The sequence below is a fragment of the Chiloscyllium punctatum genome, chromosome 9, assembly GCF_047496795.1.
Source record: "Chiloscyllium punctatum isolate Juve2018m chromosome 9, sChiPun1.3, whole genome shotgun sequence".
In the NCBI taxonomy this organism is placed as follows: domain Eukaryota; kingdom Metazoa; phylum Chordata; class Chondrichthyes; order Orectolobiformes; family Hemiscylliidae; genus Chiloscyllium; species Chiloscyllium punctatum.
The window spans coordinates 49,128,301-49,149,010 of record NC_092747.1 but is presented as its reverse complement, the minus strand read 5'-3'; the positions used below and the strand labels follow the sequence as shown (position 1 = coordinate 49,149,010).

Sequence of the window (20,710 nt, the reverse complement as noted above, 5' to 3'; positions counted from 1 at the left end):
TTTCTCCCAGAGTGGGAGACTCAATTGCTAGGGGCCACGAGTTCAAGGTGAGAGGGAAAAAGTTTAAAGGAGATATGCATGGAAAGTTCTTTCTGCAGAGGATGGTGGGTGCCTGGAATGCATTGCCAGCAGAAGTGGGCACTATAGCATGTTTTAAGATCTATCTAGATAGATATATGAATGGGCAAGGAGCAGAGGGATACAGATCCTTAGAAAATAGGTGACAGGTTTCGATAGAAGATCTGCATCTGTGCAGGCATGGGGGTGCTGAAGGGCCTGTTCCTGTGCTATCGTTTTCTTTGTTCTTTCTAGGGGATAAGGGTATGAAGTTTCCACCATTTGTTTAGGACTCTTTCTGACCCAGTAGGTACAAGTCCCAACGAGAAGTGGGTTCCTCAAATGAACCAGTGGAGAAGTAAAAGTTGAGGAATATCAAAACATTATTAACAACATATAATACTCAAAATTATTATTCATTCATGGGAAGTGGGGAATCACTGACAATGCCAGCATTTCTACTCATCCCTAATTGCTCTTTAAAATGTGGTGGTGTGCCACCTTTATGAACTGCTGCAGGTAGGTATGCTTGCTGTGCTGTTCGGAAGTGAGTTCTAGGATTTTGATCCAGCAGCTTTGAAGGAATGGTGATATAATTCCAAGTCAGATGGAGCGTAGCTTGGAAGGGAACCTGTGGAAGATGCTGTTCCCATACTTCTATATCCCTTGTTCCTTTTTAGAGGTGGAGGTTTTGGGCTTAGAAAGTTTTACTGAAGGAGCCTTGGCAATTTGCTGTACTGTGTTTTGCTCATAGAACATTTCTCTGTTCATGTGCGTCCATGATGGTGGACTGTTTCTGGTGATGGATGGAGTACTGATTGAGTGGACTGTTTTGATCTTGATAATGTCTAGCTTCTTGTTTAATACATTAATCCAGGTGATTGGAGAGTATTTCGTCACACCCTTATTTGACTTATACCCTGTTGTTGGTGGATTGACTTTCAGAAGTCAGATGGTGTGTTACCCCCTTGGGTTTCCCTTGATGCCACTGTAACTATATGGCAGGTCTAGATAGGTCTCTGGTCTGTGGTGAGGTTGATATTGATGGTGAGCAGTGGTAATACTGTTAATGTAAAGGTCATGTTCTGTCATGTTGGAGATTATTATTGCCTGGCATGTGTGCTATGCATGTTACTGCCCATATATCAGCTCCAACCAGACTGAATTCCCCATATTGGGCTGCTTCAGTGGGTGTTAATAGAGAAGGTTATTTGTAGTATGCAAACCAGGTTAATAGATTGTAAGAAAAACTTAGAAGACAGCGAAGAGTCAGCCAAATTGTAGTAGGTGTGGAATCACAGGACAGACTAGGTAGGTGTTTTGAATCAATCTGTTCGGACTTGTGTGAGACATTGCTGTTGCAGGTGGATCTTGATCCTGAGCTTTCTGACCCAGAAGCAGAGAAACTACCATTGTGTGCAACAGCATTCAGACTAGGTGGAGTAGGGATGGCCAGCTTTCTTCCCTGAAAGATGTTAGTGAACCAGTTGGGTTTTTATGACAATGGACAATGGTTACGTGGTCATCTTTGCGTATGGTTCAACTGTCTGGATAAGTTGAACAGACTGGGCTGCTTTTATTTTCAAAAAGGAGGAGTCATCTGATTTTATATCTTTAAAATTATCAAAGCTTTTGATAAAGTAGGTAACAGAGAAAATATTTCCATTTGTGGGGAAGCGCATAACCAAAGGTCATCTGCATAAGATATTCACCAAGAAATCCAAAAGGGAGTTCTGAAGAAACATTATTGGAAGGATGATGACAAGTGGAACTTACTGCCACAGAGAATGGTCAAACTGTATATTGTCGATGCATTTAAGAAGAAGCATATGAGGCAGAAAGAAATACAGGGTTTGATAGATTTTAAAAAGTCAAAGATTGAAGGAACCAGTGCAATACTGATGCAGACAAAAACAGCTTGAGCTAAATGGCCTCTTTATGTTTTGTATACCCTATGTAATCCCACACGACATGTTACAGCCACATATTAGAAAGCTCATTGGGAAAACGTTTTGAGAAGAGTATATAGTTAAAGTAAGGTGAAGTGCACTTTTTGCTGTTCATGTTTTGTACTTCCTTAAATATAAAAATAGTATTTTATTTCCTTACACCTCAGGAGGTAATGGTTGCTGGTGGGATGGAGAGCATGTCCAATGTTCCATATGTGATGGGCAGGGAAGCACCAGCTTATGGAGGTGTCAAGTTGGAAGACCTGATTGTAAAGGATGGTTTAACTGATGTCTACAACAAAATTCACATGGCAAGTGTTTATTCTTTCTATTAACTTGATACTTTACAGTTCATTGTGACTATTTATGCATTAGAAATTGAACCAGAATTGAATATCATCTGATGTATAAAGAATGAACTAAATATCATCTGAGGTTTGCAATGGTAAGTTGTATGGAAACATTATTTATTTCAGATTGTGAAGGGTGTTTAAATTGACTGGCAATTGCCACCTTTGTGATTTTTCGGTGCAGTTCTAATGGCTTACTACTTTGTGTTTATAACTTGAGATATGTTTATTTAAAAGGAATTCTCTGCATGTATTTCTAAAAAAAAATTCTTAAGAATGCTGAGTATCTTATGAGCTTAATGTGTTCTTTCTAAGACTGATAATGTTACGTAAAGTGTGAAGAGGCTTTTACAGAGCAGAAGCAATAATGGGAGAAGACCAGTTACGGAGCTTTGGGGAAAAATTAGCTTTTTTGTTTATAAACGTTGTTGTTGTTACAATTACAACTACTACTTTCTCCTTGTGGTTAATGGGATCATTTTCCATGAATCTTAAATTTGTCACAGGGTAACTGTGCTGAGAATACTGCCAAGAAGTTTAATATTTCACGTGAAGAACAAGACTCTTATGCAGTTAGTTCATACACTAAGAGCAAAGCAGCTTGGGATTCAAAACTGATGGCAAAAGAAGTGGTTTCTGTCAGCATTCCACAAAGAGGTATTTGTCCAGCCTTTCTGCTGTCCTCCTATAATGGCTTTTATCTCAAATGTTGTATTATTTATTCTTTATCTCCTCATAGACATCTATGTCCCCTGAATGTACCTCGTCCAACTTTTCTTATTTTGTGGTTCAAATTCCTATTCTAACCCTTTAGCACTTCTTGAAATGCTTACTCACTTTTAGCCTTACTCCCTCTTAGATAAGAGGATTGTTTTAGAGATGAGATATAGCAGAATGGGCCCATATTAGAGTTTGGGAGAATGAGAAAGAGATTGCTTTGCTTCAAAATGTTCATTGTCTTTTCTAATGTCCAATTGCTGAGCATATTTTTGTTTACTAAAGGTTATGTGGATAGAATGGTAAAATGAGTTCTTGGTAGGAGATTGACCATGATCATCATGAATGATGAAGCAGCCTCCAGAGGAATGGACCTGCCTCCTGCTCCTATTTCTTATGTACTTATCTTTGCATTGATATTGTGACCTTGAAATAAACCTGACTTGTGGCTTCTCTACATGACTCTACCTTATTTTTTACTTACCCAACCCAAATGTGTGGTGGTGATGTAGCCTTCATCACCAAATCACACTTGGGTCTCCTATTCCTCTGAAACCACCTGCTTCTTCAAAATCTCATCTTGTTCAACCCTCTTAACTTTAAAGTTCTTGTGCCATACTGCCCACCCCTAAGTAGCAGGTTTCTTGTGAAGACATCTTGACTGCTTTCTTTCCTTGGTTCCTGCATCGAACAATATCCTGTTGATTTAGCCTCTTGCTGTTTTTGTTGCTTCATCTGAGATTGACACAATGTGATTTTTTTTTTGTTTCTGCACCCAGATTCCTTTTTCTTCTAACTTTCTTTCTTTCTGACTTGTCCCTGATTTAAATAAAATCAAGTTTCTGTTCTTTGGCACTTCGTGCGCCACCACATTTCTGGAATCACTAATCTAATCATACCGTTGCTTTTATCCATTATGCCCTGTTCAGGTTCAAGCCATTAATCTCTCCCATACTGATCATTTGATATACCTTGTTTTCAACACCCTTGATTTTAAGGGATACAGGCTTGGGTGTCATAGATGCACATGTAATTTAACCAGTCATTGTTTGATCTGTCTAAATCCATGTACTGTTGGGTTTTGCAGTTCAGCCAAAACTAATCCATATTCCAAATTGATCACAGAATGAGGAAATAATTCCTGGCTTCCTTTCACTATAAACTGTTGTCTTAATACCTTCCTCCCCTATCCTTATTACCCCTCCCCTCTTCTCCCCTGCTGCCTCCCTCTCTCTTGACTGAGAACGTCAGATAGGCAGAAGGTATCCTTGAGTTCATGGAATTTTTCAGAATGTTTTCTTAGAGCAGGATATTCTGTAGCCAACAAGAGAGCAGACTATACTGGAGTTGTTATTTTTAAATCAGGGCAGTTATGAGGGTGTGAAGCAGAGTTGGCTGAAGTTCCCTGGAACGTTGAAGGCTGAGTGGTGACCTTATAGAGGTTTACAAAATTATGAGGGGCATGGATAGGGTAAATAGACAAAGTCAGGGAGTCCAGAACTAGAGGGCATAAGTTTAGGGTGAGAGGGGAAAGATATAAAAGAGACCTACGGGGCAACATTTTCACGCAGAGGGTGGTACGTGTATGGAATGCCAGAGGAAGTGGTGGAGGCTGGTACAATTGCAACATTTGAAAGGCATTTGGATGGGTATATGAATAGGAAGGGTTTGGAGGGATATGGGCTGGGTGCTGGCAGGTGGGTCTAGATTGGGTTGGGATATCTGGTCGGCATGGACGGGTTGGACCGAAGGGTCTGTTTCCATGCTGTACATCTCTATGACTCTATGAATTAATAGATCTAAGTTAAAAGATAGATCAATAGAGAACATTTTAAGGGAATATTTCAAAATACACAGAATAGATACATTCCAATGGGATGAGGAAAAAAATGCAAGGGACAAATCCTCTGTCATTAACTAGAACAAAAAGAAAAAGCTCATAATTATGCAAAGATCAGGTGCCTAGGCCAGGAGATGGGCCAGTATATAAATATCAGTAAAGAGAAAACAAAATAATTAGTAAGGGTGGAAAACTGGAGTACAAGAGAAAGCTATCCAGAAATATAAAAGCAGATTGTGTTTCTACATACTCTTAGTCATAGAGCTGTACAGCATGGAAACAGACCTTTCATTGATATAAATATCTCAGCAAGGGGCCCAGCAATCACTTCCCAAGTTTCCTATAAAGTTCTAGGGTATATCTGATCAGGTCCTGGGGATTTAGCCACTTAATGCATTTTAAGATGTCTAGCACCACTACCTCTGCGGAAGGGAAGAGGGGGTGAGGGCAGAAGAATGGGAGATGGGTCAGACCTGCTTAAGGGCCCTGTTGACCATGGTACCAGGGAATTCTTGTTTGAGGAAGAAGGTGGACATTTTGGAGGCTCCCTTGTTTGAAGTTGGCCTCATCGGAACATATGTGACAGAGATGGAGGAACTGCAAGAATGGAATGAAGTCAAGTCTTTTCAGGAAACGGTGCAAGGATGTATCGTGTCCTTACAGGGAATTACAGGCCACCTCCACCCTTACTCTCTCTCTTTCCTCCCGCAACATCGATAGAGTTCCCCTTATCTTTACCTACCATCCCACCAGCATTCACATTCAGAAGATCATTAGCTGGCATTTCCACCACCTTCAGCAAGATGCCACCACTGGACACTTATTCCCCTCCCCTTGCTTGTCTGCATTCTCACAGGGTCACCCTGGTCCATTCTTCCTTCGCTCCCAATAACTCCCACAGTACCTTCCCCTGCAACTGCTGAAGGTATAACACCTGCCCATTTACTTCCCCTCTCCTCCGTATCCAAAGGCCCAAACACACCTTCCAAGTGAAGCAGTACTTTACCTGCACTTCACACAATCTAGTCCACTGCATTCACTGCTCACAATATGGTCTCCTCTACACTGGGGGAATGTAGATTGGGTGACTTTTTTTTTTGAGGTATTTTAGATGTTGGAGGTGATTTCCTCGAATTCCGGGAGCAGCAATTACTGTTATATATGCTGTTGCATTGTTTTGGAATTTTGGGGAAAAAAAGCCAAAACAACAGCAGATTAAAAGGGAGAAGAGCAGACAAAGGAAGCACATGGTGAGGACAGTGCAGGAGAGAGAACCTGCACACCGCCTTTGCTGTTTGAATTTGTGTATTTCTGGACATCGGAGTGCATCTGGGAAAATTAACAAACAGTGAAATTCACAACTAATCTTGGAGGAACTGTTGGGCGAAGTTCACAGCACAGAATCAGATAAGTGAATTGTTGTTTTAAGTCTGTCCAAGAGAGAGGCTGCAGTAGTGAGTACAGTGGGTTCTTTCTTGATTATTTGTTTTTGGAGATAAGTCTCTTGATTAAACTTAAAATATAAGCCATAGCTATTAATTTAACCTGGGGCAGTGTTTGTAGAGGAATAAGACGGTGTTATTTTCTGGGTCTGTAGGTTGTGAAGGAGCAAAAATGGCCGTTGCAGTGTTATGTACTTCTTGTCAGATGTGGAAGTTTAAAGAGAGTTTAAGGGTTACTGTGGATTATATCTGCCATAAATGCTGTTGGATGCGAATCTTATCAGATCGAGTGGATCGGTTGGAGAGACAGAAGCGATGAGGAATTTGCAACAGCAACACTATGTGATGGATGGCAGTTATAGGAAGGAGGGTTTCAATAAATATTTATTACCACTCCCTGCTGTATGCATATATTACATTCACAGGGACTTCAGTGCCTGAGCTGCTATTAAGCTATTCAGTAACAAGCAATAGTACACATTGGTCAGCGTGTTATGCTTCAAGTTAAGATGGTGTCCCAGACCTTTATATCATCAGGTTACATGCCATGATGTGGTGAAGATGTCATAAGCATATAAGAATAATAGGGTGGTTATGGTAGGGGATTTTAACTTTCCAAACATCGACTGGGACTGCCATAGTGTTAAAGGTTTAGATGGAGAGGAATTTCTTAAGTGTGTACAAGACAATTTTCTGATCCAGTATGTGGATGTACTTACTAGAGAAGGTGCAAAACTTAACCTACTTTTGGGAAATAAGGCAGGGCAGGTGACTGAGGTGTCAGTGGGGGAGCACTTTGGGGCCAGCGACCATAATTCTATTCGTTTTAGAATAGTGATGGAAAAGGATAGACCAGATCTAAAAGTAGAAGTTCTAAATTGGAGAAAGGCCAATTTTGACGGTAATCCTTTCCCAATCTGGAAAGGTATATGTTACTTTCAGTTGCTCTTGCTGCAGATTGCTGTCATTCAGCATCATTGCAGTGTCATCAGAGTCTTCTTTCTCACTTTGTGCAAATTTGGCATGTTATACATTAGCCTGATCTGGCTCCAATTCTTTTGCAAAAGAGCAATATGATCAGTACTTGTGTCTTTAATCACTACTTGTCTGATTGCATATTTTAGAAACCGTTGATTGTATCCAAGTATTTGTAAACAGGATTTCTTACTCCCAGTCTTTGCCTGTTGTGTAGTTGTAGTAATTCTTCACTGCACAGTGGGCATGTATCTCTTTCATTTCCTTTCTCTTCAAAGAAGAATGTTGTACGTCACCAGTGGTTAGACAAATGAATGTTAGACATTCACAATTCCTTCTGCTTAGAAGTTGTCCTGTCCATTGGTGTTGCATGGAAATTCAGCAGTGCAATATGGAAATCTTGTTCTGCTGATCAACGTTTGATGGTTATGGATTTGATGGTACTTACTGTACATTCTCTTACACCTTCTTTTAGTAAGGACTGCAGGGTGAAATGTGATTTGGGTCTTGAAATGGTTTGCCAGTGAAAAATATATATATTCCACTTTTCACTTGCTAGCCACCTTGTGCGTTCAAATCCATGTATCCGTGGTATAACATGGACATGATCTTTTATATCAATAACACAAAATACCAATTTGCCCGTCAACGAATTGCTGTGACATACCAGGTTTACCTGTGTACAGTGAAAATGAAATGCTCTCAGGAAATTCTTTAATACTATCTGTTTGCTACAACTCCTGAAAATTTTCAATCGTGTTAGGCATGACTTCCCTCTGACAAAGCCATTTTGGCCAATTGTGATCAAACCTTTCTTCTTCAATTGGAGATGAATTATTTCCTTCAGAATTTTCTCCAATAGTTTTCTTACCACTGATGTGAGACTCATCAGTTCTTAATTCCCTGCCACCTCGGTTTATCTCTACCTCCCTTGAAAAGTGGAATCACATTAGTAGTCCTCCAGTCCTCAGAAACCTTCCCTGTGGCCAAATGAGAAGTTAAAAATTTGGGATATCGTCCCTGTAATTTCATTCTTCATCTCCCACGGTAGTTTGGAAATATGTGATCCGGAGCTGAGGATATGAGTCAAAATGTGTGGTGCTCGAAACCAGTCAGGCAGCATCCGAGGACCAGGAGAGTCGACATCAGGAATAATGAAGAGCTTATGCTTGAAACATCGACTCTCCTGTTCCTTGGATGCTGCCTGACTGGCTGTACTTTTTCAGTCTTTTGACTGATCTCCAGCATCTGCAATTCTCACTCCTTGGAGCAAAGGACTTGTCTACTCTTAAGCTTGTAAAACCTCCTCACTCCCTGTGACAAACCTCCTAGTTTCTTTTCCTGAGCTCTGTGCTTTGGAGAAAAAGGATTCTCTATAAATGACCTCTGGCTCCATGGATAGATTATTCCTTTGATCCAAAAAGGACCTCACTCGTTCCCTAATTATCCTTTTGGATATGTTTACAGAATATTTTGTTTCTCCCTGATCTTACCAGTGTTTTTACATTCACCTTTGCTCTCCTAATTGCTTTCTTAAGTTCTCCTCTGCACTTATACTCCACTAAGGCCTCCAGTGATTTGCTCCCTTAGTACCTGTTAAGAGCTTCTCTTTTCCTTCTTAGACTATTCCTAGACCTTTAGGGTTCCCTGGGCTTATTGCTCCTAGATTTCATTCTCAAGGCAATATGTTGATCCTGTACTTTTGTCAACTGTATTCTGAATGACCCCACTGTCCTACTGTAGACTTCACCAGAAGTTGCTATTCCTCGTCAACTTGGTCCAGGTCCTGCCTTATTTTAACAAAGTCTGCCTTCTCCTAATCCTCTATTGCAGACTACCATTTTTCTTTTTCGTAACAGACTTAAAACATGCAGTGTTATGGTCACTATCACAACTAAAAATATATGGTGTTATGATCACAGGGGTGTTGTCTCAAAATAATTAAATTCTATTTGGTGATTTTTTTTCTGTCCCTTGAGTTAGGCAAACCAGATCTAGTGATCACTGAAGATGAAGAATACAAACGTGTAGACTTCAGTAAAGTTCCAAAAGTCAAACCAGTCTTCCAGAAAGAAAATGGTAAACATTTAAGATTTAATTGTTTATAATATTTGTGTGGCTAAAAATAAACTATTCTTAAATTGCTTCTAGTCTTTAAAAATGTATCTTCAATTGTGGAAATTTTAATAAGACTTTGATCATGTTGTATAAGAATATGAACCTCAATTTTGAACATTTTCAGAAAAGAATTGGCCTACATTCTTGCAAACCATTCAAATGATTAATGTACTTAGATGATTTCTGTTTGTTTAATATTGTCTATAAAATGGCAGGTGTTTGCTTGCATACATCTTTATGTTCTAAAGTAATTTGTTTGCAATATGCTTTGAGATTTTTAAAGTCCCTTCCTGTTAAAAGCCTGCTGGTAAAGCACCATACAAATGCAAAGTTTCACTTTGAATTTCAAAGTGTAAATTTTAGCAAAATTAAAATAGGAACTGTTATTGGATTTCATCAAAGCATCCAAAAAATGTTGATACAAATGTCTGAGCTGTAAACTACTATACAATTTGGGAGAGCTCTTGAATAACACCTCCCTATTGTTACCCCACACAAATTCTGGATAGTTATTTTCCACTACAGCAGCATCTTTGCTTTAAAACAAATTTACCACCATTTTTTACATTGATGTTTATGTGTGCACAAGTTGGTTGTTCAGTTTCCAAATTACTTTTGCACTGCAAAAGTACTTAATTGGCTGTAAAACATTTTGGGACATTGAGGTTGTGAAAGTCTTTTTTGCATTTTTGTGCATTTATCGAACAAAGTGGTAATTTGTTTGATAATTTATGTTTTGTTGATTTCTGATTTTATGGACATGGTAAGTGGGAATTGGAAATATAAAGAAACTAGTAAACATGGATAAAACATGCATGCTCCCTTAAAGTTCTATGCCATTTGAACTCCGTATTGGTTGAATTTATTTTTCAGGTACAATTACAGCTGCTAATGCAAGTACCTTAAATGATGGCGCAGCTGCTTTGGTACTAATGACTGCTGAGGCAGCTAAAAGATTAAATGTTACACCAATGGCCAGGATTGTAGGTATGTAACAAGTACTGTTTTGTTTTCATCAATGAAGTGGAGGTGTAGGATAAAAATCTTAAACTTCAATCAAGTAGTCATGACCAAATGATATTTTGTTTCCTAATGCAATCTGTGATAGCTGCCCAACTTGGGTAGTTCTATTATCAAGTGAAACTTAACTATAGATATTGTTTCTATATGAACATCACAGAAAGGTGCAGTGGGATCAGGGTGGCCATATTTAATTTGAGGTATCTATATATGTATTTTTCTTGTTTGTGAAAATGTTTATTCATTGTATGAAAATATTGTTTAAACAATAGATTGAATTTGCTGAAATTTATTAATTGAAAATAAAAAATTTAACAACATGATTTTGTGGTAGTATAGAACTGATGACAGAAGTGTTAAATGACTAATTTTGGTAGTAATATCATGGAGAGATGATACAAAATAAAGGGTACAATTATAAAGGGAGTGCAGAAACACAGCAACTTGGATCCATTTCTGTTTAAATCATTGAAGGTGGAGTACTGGTTGACAGAGTGGTTCATGAAGCATATGGCAAACTGGGCTTCATTAGTACGGTCATAGCATACAAGAGCAAGGAAGCAAGGTTAAAACTTGTGTAGAATATTGGTTCAGCCTGAACTGGAGTATTGTGCCAAGTCCTGGCTGCCACGCATTAGGAAGAATGTGGTATGAGGAAAAACATGCAGAAAGGTTGTGATACCAATGTATTCACATTCTGAGGGTTCTGGTCAGAGTAGATAAGAAATAATTCTTCCATTGTAAGAAGGACTAAGAATTAGAGGCATATGTTTAGCTAATTGGCAAAAGAAGCAATGGTGACATGAGGAAAATATTTTCATGTAGTGACAGGTTAGAATCTGGAAGTTACTGCGTCATTTACTGTGGTGGAGCCAGGTTCAATCAAGGGAAATGATTATGTGATGAAAGAATTTGCAGGTCTGTAATGGGGAAGCTGGATTGTGGCACTTAAATTGCTTCTTTTGGGGCTAGCACAGATATGACAGGCCAAATGGTGGCACCCTGTGCTCTAACCATGTTATGATTCTGCTTGACAAGGTGACTAGCTTCTTTTTGCGAAGATGGTAAAGAATGGCAACTTCCCATATAAGGAAATGTGTTGGAAACCCAATATGGCACTATTTATTTCCACTTGCTGGAAGACAGTATCTAGAGAAGCTGTGTAAAGTGAAATTCTTAGATATTTCTATTTTTGAAGACTTGTAGGAATGGAGGAGGGAAATGATGCTATTCGTCTTGTTCTAAAATTGTGTTATTACACTCCAAACAAAGATCTCCTGTGAAGCAGTGTCCAAATAGATTGGAGTGGAAGCTTGAGCAAATTGCTTCTGAAAACTAGTGTGATTTTAAGTGCAGTTTGTACTTGGACTGTTGCTTCTAAAGTTGCAACTCTAGCCCAGGAACTTACAACTAAGAAATGTTATCAACTTTAAACAGTTTTAACATAATTTTGTTAATCATAGTAATCTTCTCTCATTAAATTTAAAAATGAAGTTGTTTCATTGAATTGTCAATATTCTTTAAGCTGACCTGAAATTAGTCATTATGTACTTTCTTTGTTTTGTAAAACGTGTTTATTTTCTGTGCAGGTTTTGGAGATGCTGCAGTGGATCCAATTGATTTTCCAATTGCTCCTGCTTTTGCTATACCAAAGGTAGGTATGTACTATCAATGTCGTAGATGTCATATAAGTTAACTGTTGAAGCATCCAGAAAGCATTTCAGAAACATAAGTTGGATTGTATATAACTATGGTGTTTTAAAAAAAGCATTAGGGATAATATTGGATCCAAAGGGACAAAACAGTTGCCAGAAAAAGCAACAAGCATAAGGACTGTTGAATGTTATAAAATTCAACAAAAAAACTTTGATCAAGAAGTGTTATGGATTTGGCCAGACCCATCAAAATATTCTAAGAAGCTAGTCCAGACTCGTAACTTTTTTTCTTACTTTTAAAGGCAGATGTGAAGTGGGTGTTCCAGGTGTAATGCAGCTGGTCTAAACCACTCTGCTTTAAGCAAAACAGAATTTATTTGAACACTACAATTGAAACACAAACAAGAAACAGAATTTAGAATAACTTAACTATTGGAAAACTTAACCAACCTAGTACAGTAACTATTATTTACCTGTTCCAATGCAGTGACGTTCCATAAACCCATCCCTTGGCAAAAAGGGAAATTCAAACACAGATTCTTACAGGCAGGAGGGAACAATATCAGGAAAGAGATTTCAGAAGGAAGTCTGAGGAATTCTTTACTGAAGCTTTCAACTCTCCTTGTGACTGCTATAGCTAAAACAAACTAGAAAAAACCTGAACTGGAAGAACTGGTCGCTCTCCTTCAATTGATAAACTAGATGCTTTGGTACCTCCTGCCTTTACAACCTCTCTTCCAAAAAAAAACCCAAGGACAAAATAACCTTTTTAAAGTGACACTGTTGTCACAGCAGGGAAAATAGGTTGAGAATAAAATTGCAGGGACATTGAAACTGACCATAAAGGCTTCAGTAAATATGTGAAGAGAAAAAGATTAGTCATGACAAATGTAGGTCGTATGTCAGAGGCTGACAAAATTATAATGGGAAACAAAGAAATAGTAGAAGAATTGAATACATACTTTGTTCTGTCTTCGCAAAAGAGAGCACAAATAACCACCCAGAAATGTTAAGGAACCAAGGGCAAAATGGAGGATTGAAAGAAATCAATATGAATAAGAAAATGGTGCTAGGAAAACTAATGGAGTTAAAGGCCGACAATCACCAGGACCTGGTAAACCCAAAGTACTAAAGGAAATTGCCTTGAAAATATTGGATGCAATGGTAGTCATCACAAAAAGTTCTCTGGACTCTGGAGCATTAGATGGTGGCAAATGTAACCACACTATTTAAAAAGGGATGGAGAGTCAAAACAGAATTATGGACCGGTTAGCCTGACGTCAGAAGTGGGAGAATGCTAGCGTCTGTTATAAAAGATTTGAAAACAGAACACTTGCAAAGCACTAGCTTGATTGAAAGAAGCCACCATGGATTTATGAAGGACAGATCATGATTAGCAAATCTCCAATAGACTTGAGGATTTAACTCTTAGTTAAATAGTTAAGGGAGAACCGGTGGATTGGTATATTTGGATTTTCAGAAGAGTTTTGATAAAATCCTTCATAAGAGGTAGATGGGCAAAGTTAAAACATATGGGATAGGGGTAATATAGTGCCGTGGATTGAGAATTGGTTGATAGGATTCAGAGAGTGAATCAAGTTGGTATTTTTCTTAGTGGTTACTAATGACTAGTAGGTTATCACAAGCATCAGAGCTGAAAAATGTGTTGCTGGAAAAGCGCAGCAGGTCAGGCAGCATCCAAGGAGCAAGAGAATCGACGGTTCAGGCATAAGCCCTTCTTCAGGAATGCCCGAAACATGGATTCTCCTGCTCCTTGGATGCTGCCTGACCTGCTGCGCTTTTCCAGCAACGCATTTTTCAGCTCTGATCTCCAGCATCTGCAGTCCTCACTTTCTCCTAAAACAAGCATCAGAAAAGAATATCATTTAATTGTGATTTATTGGGATGTGTGGATATCCATGTATACCAGACAGTGAAAGAAGACGTGTCCAGCAAGAAATTAGGGTGGTCGATGTTATAATGGCTTTCGTTACAAGAGGATTTGCGTTCAGAAATAATAAGTCCTAATGCAGTTATACTGGGCCTTGATTAGACCACACTTGGAGTATTTTGTGCAGATGTAGTCTCCCTACCTTGAAAAAAAATATACTTGCCATAAAAGGAGTGCAGTTGAGGTTTACTAGGCTAGTAATGGGAATAACTATTCTGTTCTGTAAGAGAACATCAGTTCAGGTGTCGTTATTCAGGAGTTTGGAAGAACGAGCAGGAGTCTGATTGAAACGTAAAATTCCACTTGCTGTGCTTCTATATGTTGAATGTAAGGTGTGAAATCTAGGTATGGGTAGACATCATTTTGAAATGTGCAAAAAAAGCCTCCAGTAATTTGCATCTTTAATTGTAGTTAAAGGTCTTTTTCAGTAATGTGATTTAAAACCCATCAATGCAAAGACTCAATCAAATGTATTGGGTTGCTTGGGCTATGTCATCACCACTCTGTATTGGTTGTGTCATTTTTGGTTTCAGAATCATCCCTTAATAACATATTTTCCTCTTCAGCCACTGAATTGAGTATTTTGCATTGTTCAAAAACATTTCAGTTTTCCTTCACTGTCACTAGGTCCAAATCCTGAAATTCCCTCCCTAATAGCATTGTGGGTCAGGTGAACTGTGGTTCAAGAAGGCAGCTCACTCCCACCTTCTCAAGGGCAACTAGGGACAGGCAATAAATGCTGGACAGCCAACAATGCCCACATCCCATGAATGAACAATTTTTTAAAAATCATTCCATTTGGAAAAAGTTGCACAAGATGCTAAAAGGGGGCATTGACAATGTAGATGTAAAAAGGTTTCCTCCTGTGTGGCAATCTAGAATGAGCAGTCGGTTTTTAGGATAAGGGGTAGCACATTTAAAATAGATGAGAAGTTTCTTCTCTCAAAGGATTGTGATTTTGAAATTCACTATTCCGGAGTGCATTGGATGCTGGGACATTGAGTAAATTTGAGGAGATAAACAGATTTTTATTTAGTAATGGATTGAAGGATTATGGAGAGCAGGTAGGGAAGTGCAGTTGAAGCTAAGATTAGATCACCTACGATTGTATCAAATGTCAACAGGTTCAAAGGGCTGAATTACCTACACTTGCAGCTTTGTGGATCCCTGACATAATGGCAACTTCACTTATGATACATGCATATTCTGGACCATTTTCAATGAGCAGCAGGGAGAAATGGGCATTCAAACCACAAGTAAAGCCTGTATTTATGATACCAATGTATGTATTTGATATTTTCCTAATAAATCTAAAGTTATTAGGGAAATTAACCACTTGACTATCAATTCCAGGTTTACTGTCTTAGGGTATGACTAAAGAATGAATAATAAATACCTTAAAAATAAAAATTGTTCCTTTCTTAGCATTGATTTAAACTTTTTATCTTTCTTTTAAAAAAAAATATTTAAGCAACTCCAAGAGGACATTTGTTCTGTCCTCTTATTTGTAAGACGTTAAATCTAGTGAAACAAAGGCTGGAGACGCTGAGCAAATCTAGCAGCATTGGTGGGAGAGGAACACTTCATTTTTTGAGTCCGATATGTCATCGGAATTGCTTCACTGTTCTAGTGCCAAAGAATCATCACTGGGCTTGAAATGCTAACTCCTTTTTTTTTAATCTTTAGAAATTCCAGCCCTGCTACATTCCTTAAGCGCTCTATTGTTATTTATTTGGTTCAACATGAAATTTCTAGTCTTCATCTTCCTTTTCAATTTAGTAAGCACTGTGAACAGAAACTAACTTTACATGGTTGAAAATTTTAAACGGAATTTATGTGCATTTAAATGTTTTCTGTATTTGTCTTAAACCAGCTCCTTAAAACAACTGGCTTAAAAAAGGAAGATATTGCAATGTGGGAGATTAATGAAGCATTTAGTGTTGTTGTTCTGGCTAACATTAAAATGTTGGAGGTTGACCCTCAAAAAGTTAACATCAATGGTGGAGCAGTATCTCTTGGTCATCCTATTGGGTAAGTAGAAATCCCAAACCTGGGTTTTTTTTTAAACTGGGGATTTGTTGGGTTTTCAGTTACCAAATCTGCTTCAGAGCTGTCTCTATATTTTTGGAACAAGTACTAGATGATGAATTTAATCAGACCAGGAAGCATTCCAGAAACTTATTATGCAACTTATGTATAATAAGTCACATTGTTTTGAAGAGTTTGTGGGGTACAAATGAATCCTTTAGTGCACGTAAAAATGCATTTTGAGCATTACTACATATCAAGGCAGAGTAGAAGCCCCAGTTGATTTCCCACTCCCTCTTGCAGGGGCATTAAAGTTTGATTTTTTTTTAAAAAGTCTCATCAGAAATAACAGTACATTTACAGAGTTGTGTTTTGCAGAAGGGAACATTAATTGGTTGTCTGTTTGGGAAATGTCTTTGATTCCATAATCTTCACTTATGTTGGACCAGGCATGTTTGTTGGTGATTAGCTTTCTACATCAAGGAGGAAAACTTATCTAAGCTTGCTTGAGGTGCATTTTGAATTTGTCCTTTGACAAATATTCCATCTTTTCATTCTGTTTGAACTTCATGAATAATGAAAACATTTTTGGACAAATTTGGAACAATTTTTTTTAATTTTAGAATGTCTGGAACAAGAATTGTTGGACATATGGCTTATAATCTAAAGCCTGGAGAATATGGTGTGGCTGGAATCTGTAATGGAGGTGGAGGTGCTTCTTCAATACTAATTCAACGCTTGTAAAATAGTCATTGAATTGGAAAGATAATCAAGGATTAAGCTGCTAAACATTCACTGAATAATGATGTCATGTTTCCAACTGATTAAATGAAGTTTTGTTACATACATCTGCAGTACTTCAAGTTGGTAATGAGTGAAATATGCCTTACAACTTTTATTGTACTTAAACTGTATTCTGATAAATGCAAATATTAAGATCAACTGTCCAACCATGAAGTCATTGCCCTTCTAACCAAAGCATACATGTTTTTTAAATTGTCAGCTTTGTATGAAAAATGAATTTTAATGGATTTGTATTAGTTAAATATATGCTCATTAAGAAAAGCAGAAGGTATAATTGTTACAACAGGCATATTAATAATGGTTGTCATTTATTGTGGAATCCATGTTTATTTCAAATAAAATAAAATTTGCAAAAAAACATTTGAATTACTTAAGAAATCTTGTTAATCCTTCATACCACCACCTTCTGATATTATCACTTGAAGAACAAACAACTGGAAGGAATTTTCTACAATAGTGTAAGCAAGCTTTCTAACAAACTTCCTTCCATGAAATAAATTGAGACTACTCAATAGTGGTGTTCCCTCGAACACATTTATTAAAGCACAGGTTGAAATTTTACAGTATTTACAAATTAACTGACAGTATTAATTGTAACAATATACAGTTTCAAAAGCATTTTCAATCATAATCTAGTCACTTACTTTCTACAAGATTTGCTTTCAATTGTGCCATTTAAAGATGAGTTTGCTCAGTAAATTTCAACACTAAGTGCTGTTTTTTAATACCAGGAATCAGTTATTGTACAAAATGAACTGACAGCAGAATGCAAGAACAATTTGGTTCACAAAATTGAAGCCAGTGAATTCTGCATAATCATTCATCATATTGCAGTGAACTTAAAAATTTATCTACATCCATTTCAACAGGAAAAGAGTCAAGGTGTTTCTTTCGTTTGTGTTTCTGCAAGATAAAACAATTCATTTTGAAGTTAGAATAGTACTTGGAAGTAAAGAAATTAAAGAATATCTGCAATATGCCCTATAGTTTAGGAAATTAAAAGCAACATCTTACAAGTTAAATAACTGAACATTTGATGTTAGGTATAACTTAATTCATTGACGATTTCTGTGTGAAGTTCTTGTTAACTAAGTAGAAGATAGGTGAAATAATTGACGTGAACATGCTGTAAACTTTTAAAAATGTCTTTAATAATCAGCAAAACTAAAGCCATCCTCTGGCTCACAATCGCTTACTTCAAAAGACTGTTCCAGCATCTCTCATTTGTCACTTAATATTTTGCCTTCTACATATTTCCCATTAATTTTGTCAGCTTAGTAACTGTGGTTTTTCTGCAGTTCCATCAAGCACTCAATTTCTCCTAGTCTCTACACACCTAAAAAAAGGTTATTAACTCTTCCTTGATGATCATCCCTAACTCCAAGATAATAATAATGCATTTCACCGAACTTTAGTTTGTACTCACATCCTCATTCCTAAGACAGAAGTTTTACGAGAAAGTACAGACTTGTGGGTGGTGGAGGTGGGGGGAGGTGTGTGTTTCATACTAGGTGTTCCCTTGGCCTGGGTTCAATATCTGGCTAGTCTTCAAACAAATCTACAACATACTGGAGTTTTTAACCACTCTCATATGAGAGATTAGATTAGATTAGATTACTTGGTGTGGAAATAGGCCCTTTGGCCCAACAAGTTCCACACCGACCCGCCAAAGCACAACCCACCCAGACTCATTCCCCTACATTTACCCTTTCACTAACACTACAGGCAATTTAGCATGGCCAATTCACCTAACCTGCACATTTTTGGACTGTGGGAGGAAACCCACGCAGACACGGGGAAAATGTGCAAACTCCACACAGAGAGGAATTGAGCCCAGATTTCTGGTGCTGTGAGACAGCAGTGCTAACCACTGTGCCACCCGGGAGTGCAAACTGCACACAGTCAATTGTCTGAGGTGGGAATTGAATCCGGGTTGCTGGTGCTGTGAGGCAGCAGTGCTAACCACTGTGCTACTGTGTCGCCCAACAAATCTCAAATCAAAAAGATCTGGTTCACTGTAATGCTGTATGGTCACATTTCTACCAGTAAATGGAGGAATATGGATAAGTTAGCCCAGGCTCTAAACAAAATAGTTACAAAACATTCTCTACCTAAACGGATTATTCCCAATACTGACATGAAACATAATGGCCTTTGAAACAGTTACTTTTTAAAGTGGATGTCTTAAAGCATCCACTGGCTGGAAAGTGAACTTGCACTGAAAATTCTATTAGTATAACATGGAGGACAAATTAGTAATGCAACAAGGAAAGCACAAAGAAAATACTTTTTTTAAACCACTATATTCTTTTGAAGTTTAAATTAAAGCTTGAACTCTTATGCAAGTTTAGAAAATATTAATCTTAGGACTTAGAGAAACAAGTTACAGAACATTCAGAAGCGGTATAAACATGGGAAACACTTGTCCAAATATTCCACAAATGGATAGATCTACATAGAGACACTTCAGACAGGGGATAGTGCAAACAAACTTTGGAAATTTGTCCAAGGTGTAAAACCTAAAATTTTCTGGGCAAATATTTGCAGAGTTCCATTATTATTGCAGTTACAATGAAGCCTTGCTGGATAGTCTAGGCCTGTATTTCTAATCTTCAAGTTTAGGTAGTCATAATTGTTTTGAAAATGGAACATATAAACGAGGAACAAGAATAAGCCACTCGGTTTTCAGAACCTACTCCACCACTCAAAAAATTATGGCTGATCTGATTTTTAACTCAACTCTACATTCCTGCATATTCCTAAAAATCTTTCATGTCCGTGGTAATCAAGAATCTACCTCCATCTTAAAAATATTTTAAGGTATGCATCCACTGCCTTCTGAGAAAGGGAATTCCAAAGACTCAACCCTCAAAAAATAATTTCATCCATTTTATAAGAAACAAAAACTGTAACTATATGCCAATTAGCTTTGGCAAAAATTTGAAGGAGGTAATTTCAAAATACATATGGTCAAATACAGTTAGCATTGCTTAACCAAGGGCAACGCCTGAGAAATTGATTAGAGTTAAGTAACAAGCAGGGTAAACAAAGGGGAAGCAGTGGAGATGAGATATTTGGGTTTTCAGAAGGCTACATAATAAGCTAAGACCTAATGGTGTTGAAGGTATATTAGCATACATGGAGGATTGGTAAACTAACAGAAGACAAAATTGGGGTAAGTGGGGCATTTTCAGGATGGAGTGCCAGAGACTGGTGTTAGGGTGACAAATATTTACAATATACATTAATGCTTTGGATAAGAAAAGTGAGTGGACTATATATAGATAAGATTGCAGATGACAAAAAATAGATTGGAAGCCAAGTGCTAAGGATGACAAAGTGTCTACAGTGGCATACAGACAGATTAAGCATGTGAGCAAAAATTTGGGAAATGGAATATAGTATGGGATGTGATGTTCTGCATTTTGGCAAAAATGGGGAGTGTTTAAATGGTGAAAGCCTGGCAAAATGCACAGAACAGAGGGATTTGGGAATCTTTGTCCATGGATTACATAAAGCTAGCATCTAAGGTACAGTTGATAATCCTTTGTCCAAAATCCAAAGGGTTTTCATGAAGTTTTTTTCTCATCAACAAGGTCAGCAGTTAACCCAATTCTACACCCACTTGATGCATATTGCTCAGATGCAATGTGGGTGGGCATGGTCCAGCACTGGCAGACCTCAAATCTGTCTCAGGGCATGTAGTAGTTAATGCTGTTTGGTAAGATTTTTTAAAAATTTCACCGTCAAACTGTCACTTATTCCAAAATCTGAAAAACCAGCTGGTCCCAAGCATTTCGGATA

General features: G+C 37.8%; 2 protein-coding genes across 2 annotated transcripts in view; one reads left to right on the top strand and one right to left on the bottom strand.

Annotated features, from left to right (window-relative positions):
* acat1 (acetyl-CoA acetyltransferase 1) overlaps positions 1-17,264 on the top strand; it is a 31,203-nt gene extending 13,939 nt beyond the window's left edge. The window contains exons 6-12 of the mRNA XM_072577471.1: positions 2,174-2,317; positions 2,863-3,013; positions 9,314-9,409; positions 10,322-10,435; positions 12,058-12,122; positions 15,948-16,105; positions 16,726-17,264. Of these exons, the coding sequence (XP_072433572.1) occupies positions 2,174-2,317; positions 2,863-3,013; positions 9,314-9,409; positions 10,322-10,435; positions 12,058-12,122; positions 15,948-16,105; positions 16,726-16,846 (849 nt within the window). The 3' untranslated portion in view covers positions 16,847-17,264. The remainder of the gene's footprint in view (positions 1-2,173; positions 2,318-2,862; positions 3,014-9,313; positions 9,410-10,321; positions 10,436-12,057; positions 12,123-15,947; positions 16,106-16,725) is intronic.
* A 157-nt stretch (positions 17,265-17,421) lies between these two features.
* Positions 17,422-20,710, bottom strand: part of npat (nuclear protein, ataxia-telangiectasia locus) — a 43,321-nt gene continuing 40,032 nt past the window's right edge. Inside the window, exon 18 of the mRNA XM_072577470.1 lies at positions 17,422-17,809. Within this exon, the coding sequence (XP_072433571.1) occupies positions 17,723-17,809 (87 nt within the window). The 3' untranslated portion in view covers positions 17,422-17,722. The remainder of the gene's footprint in view (positions 17,810-20,710) is intronic.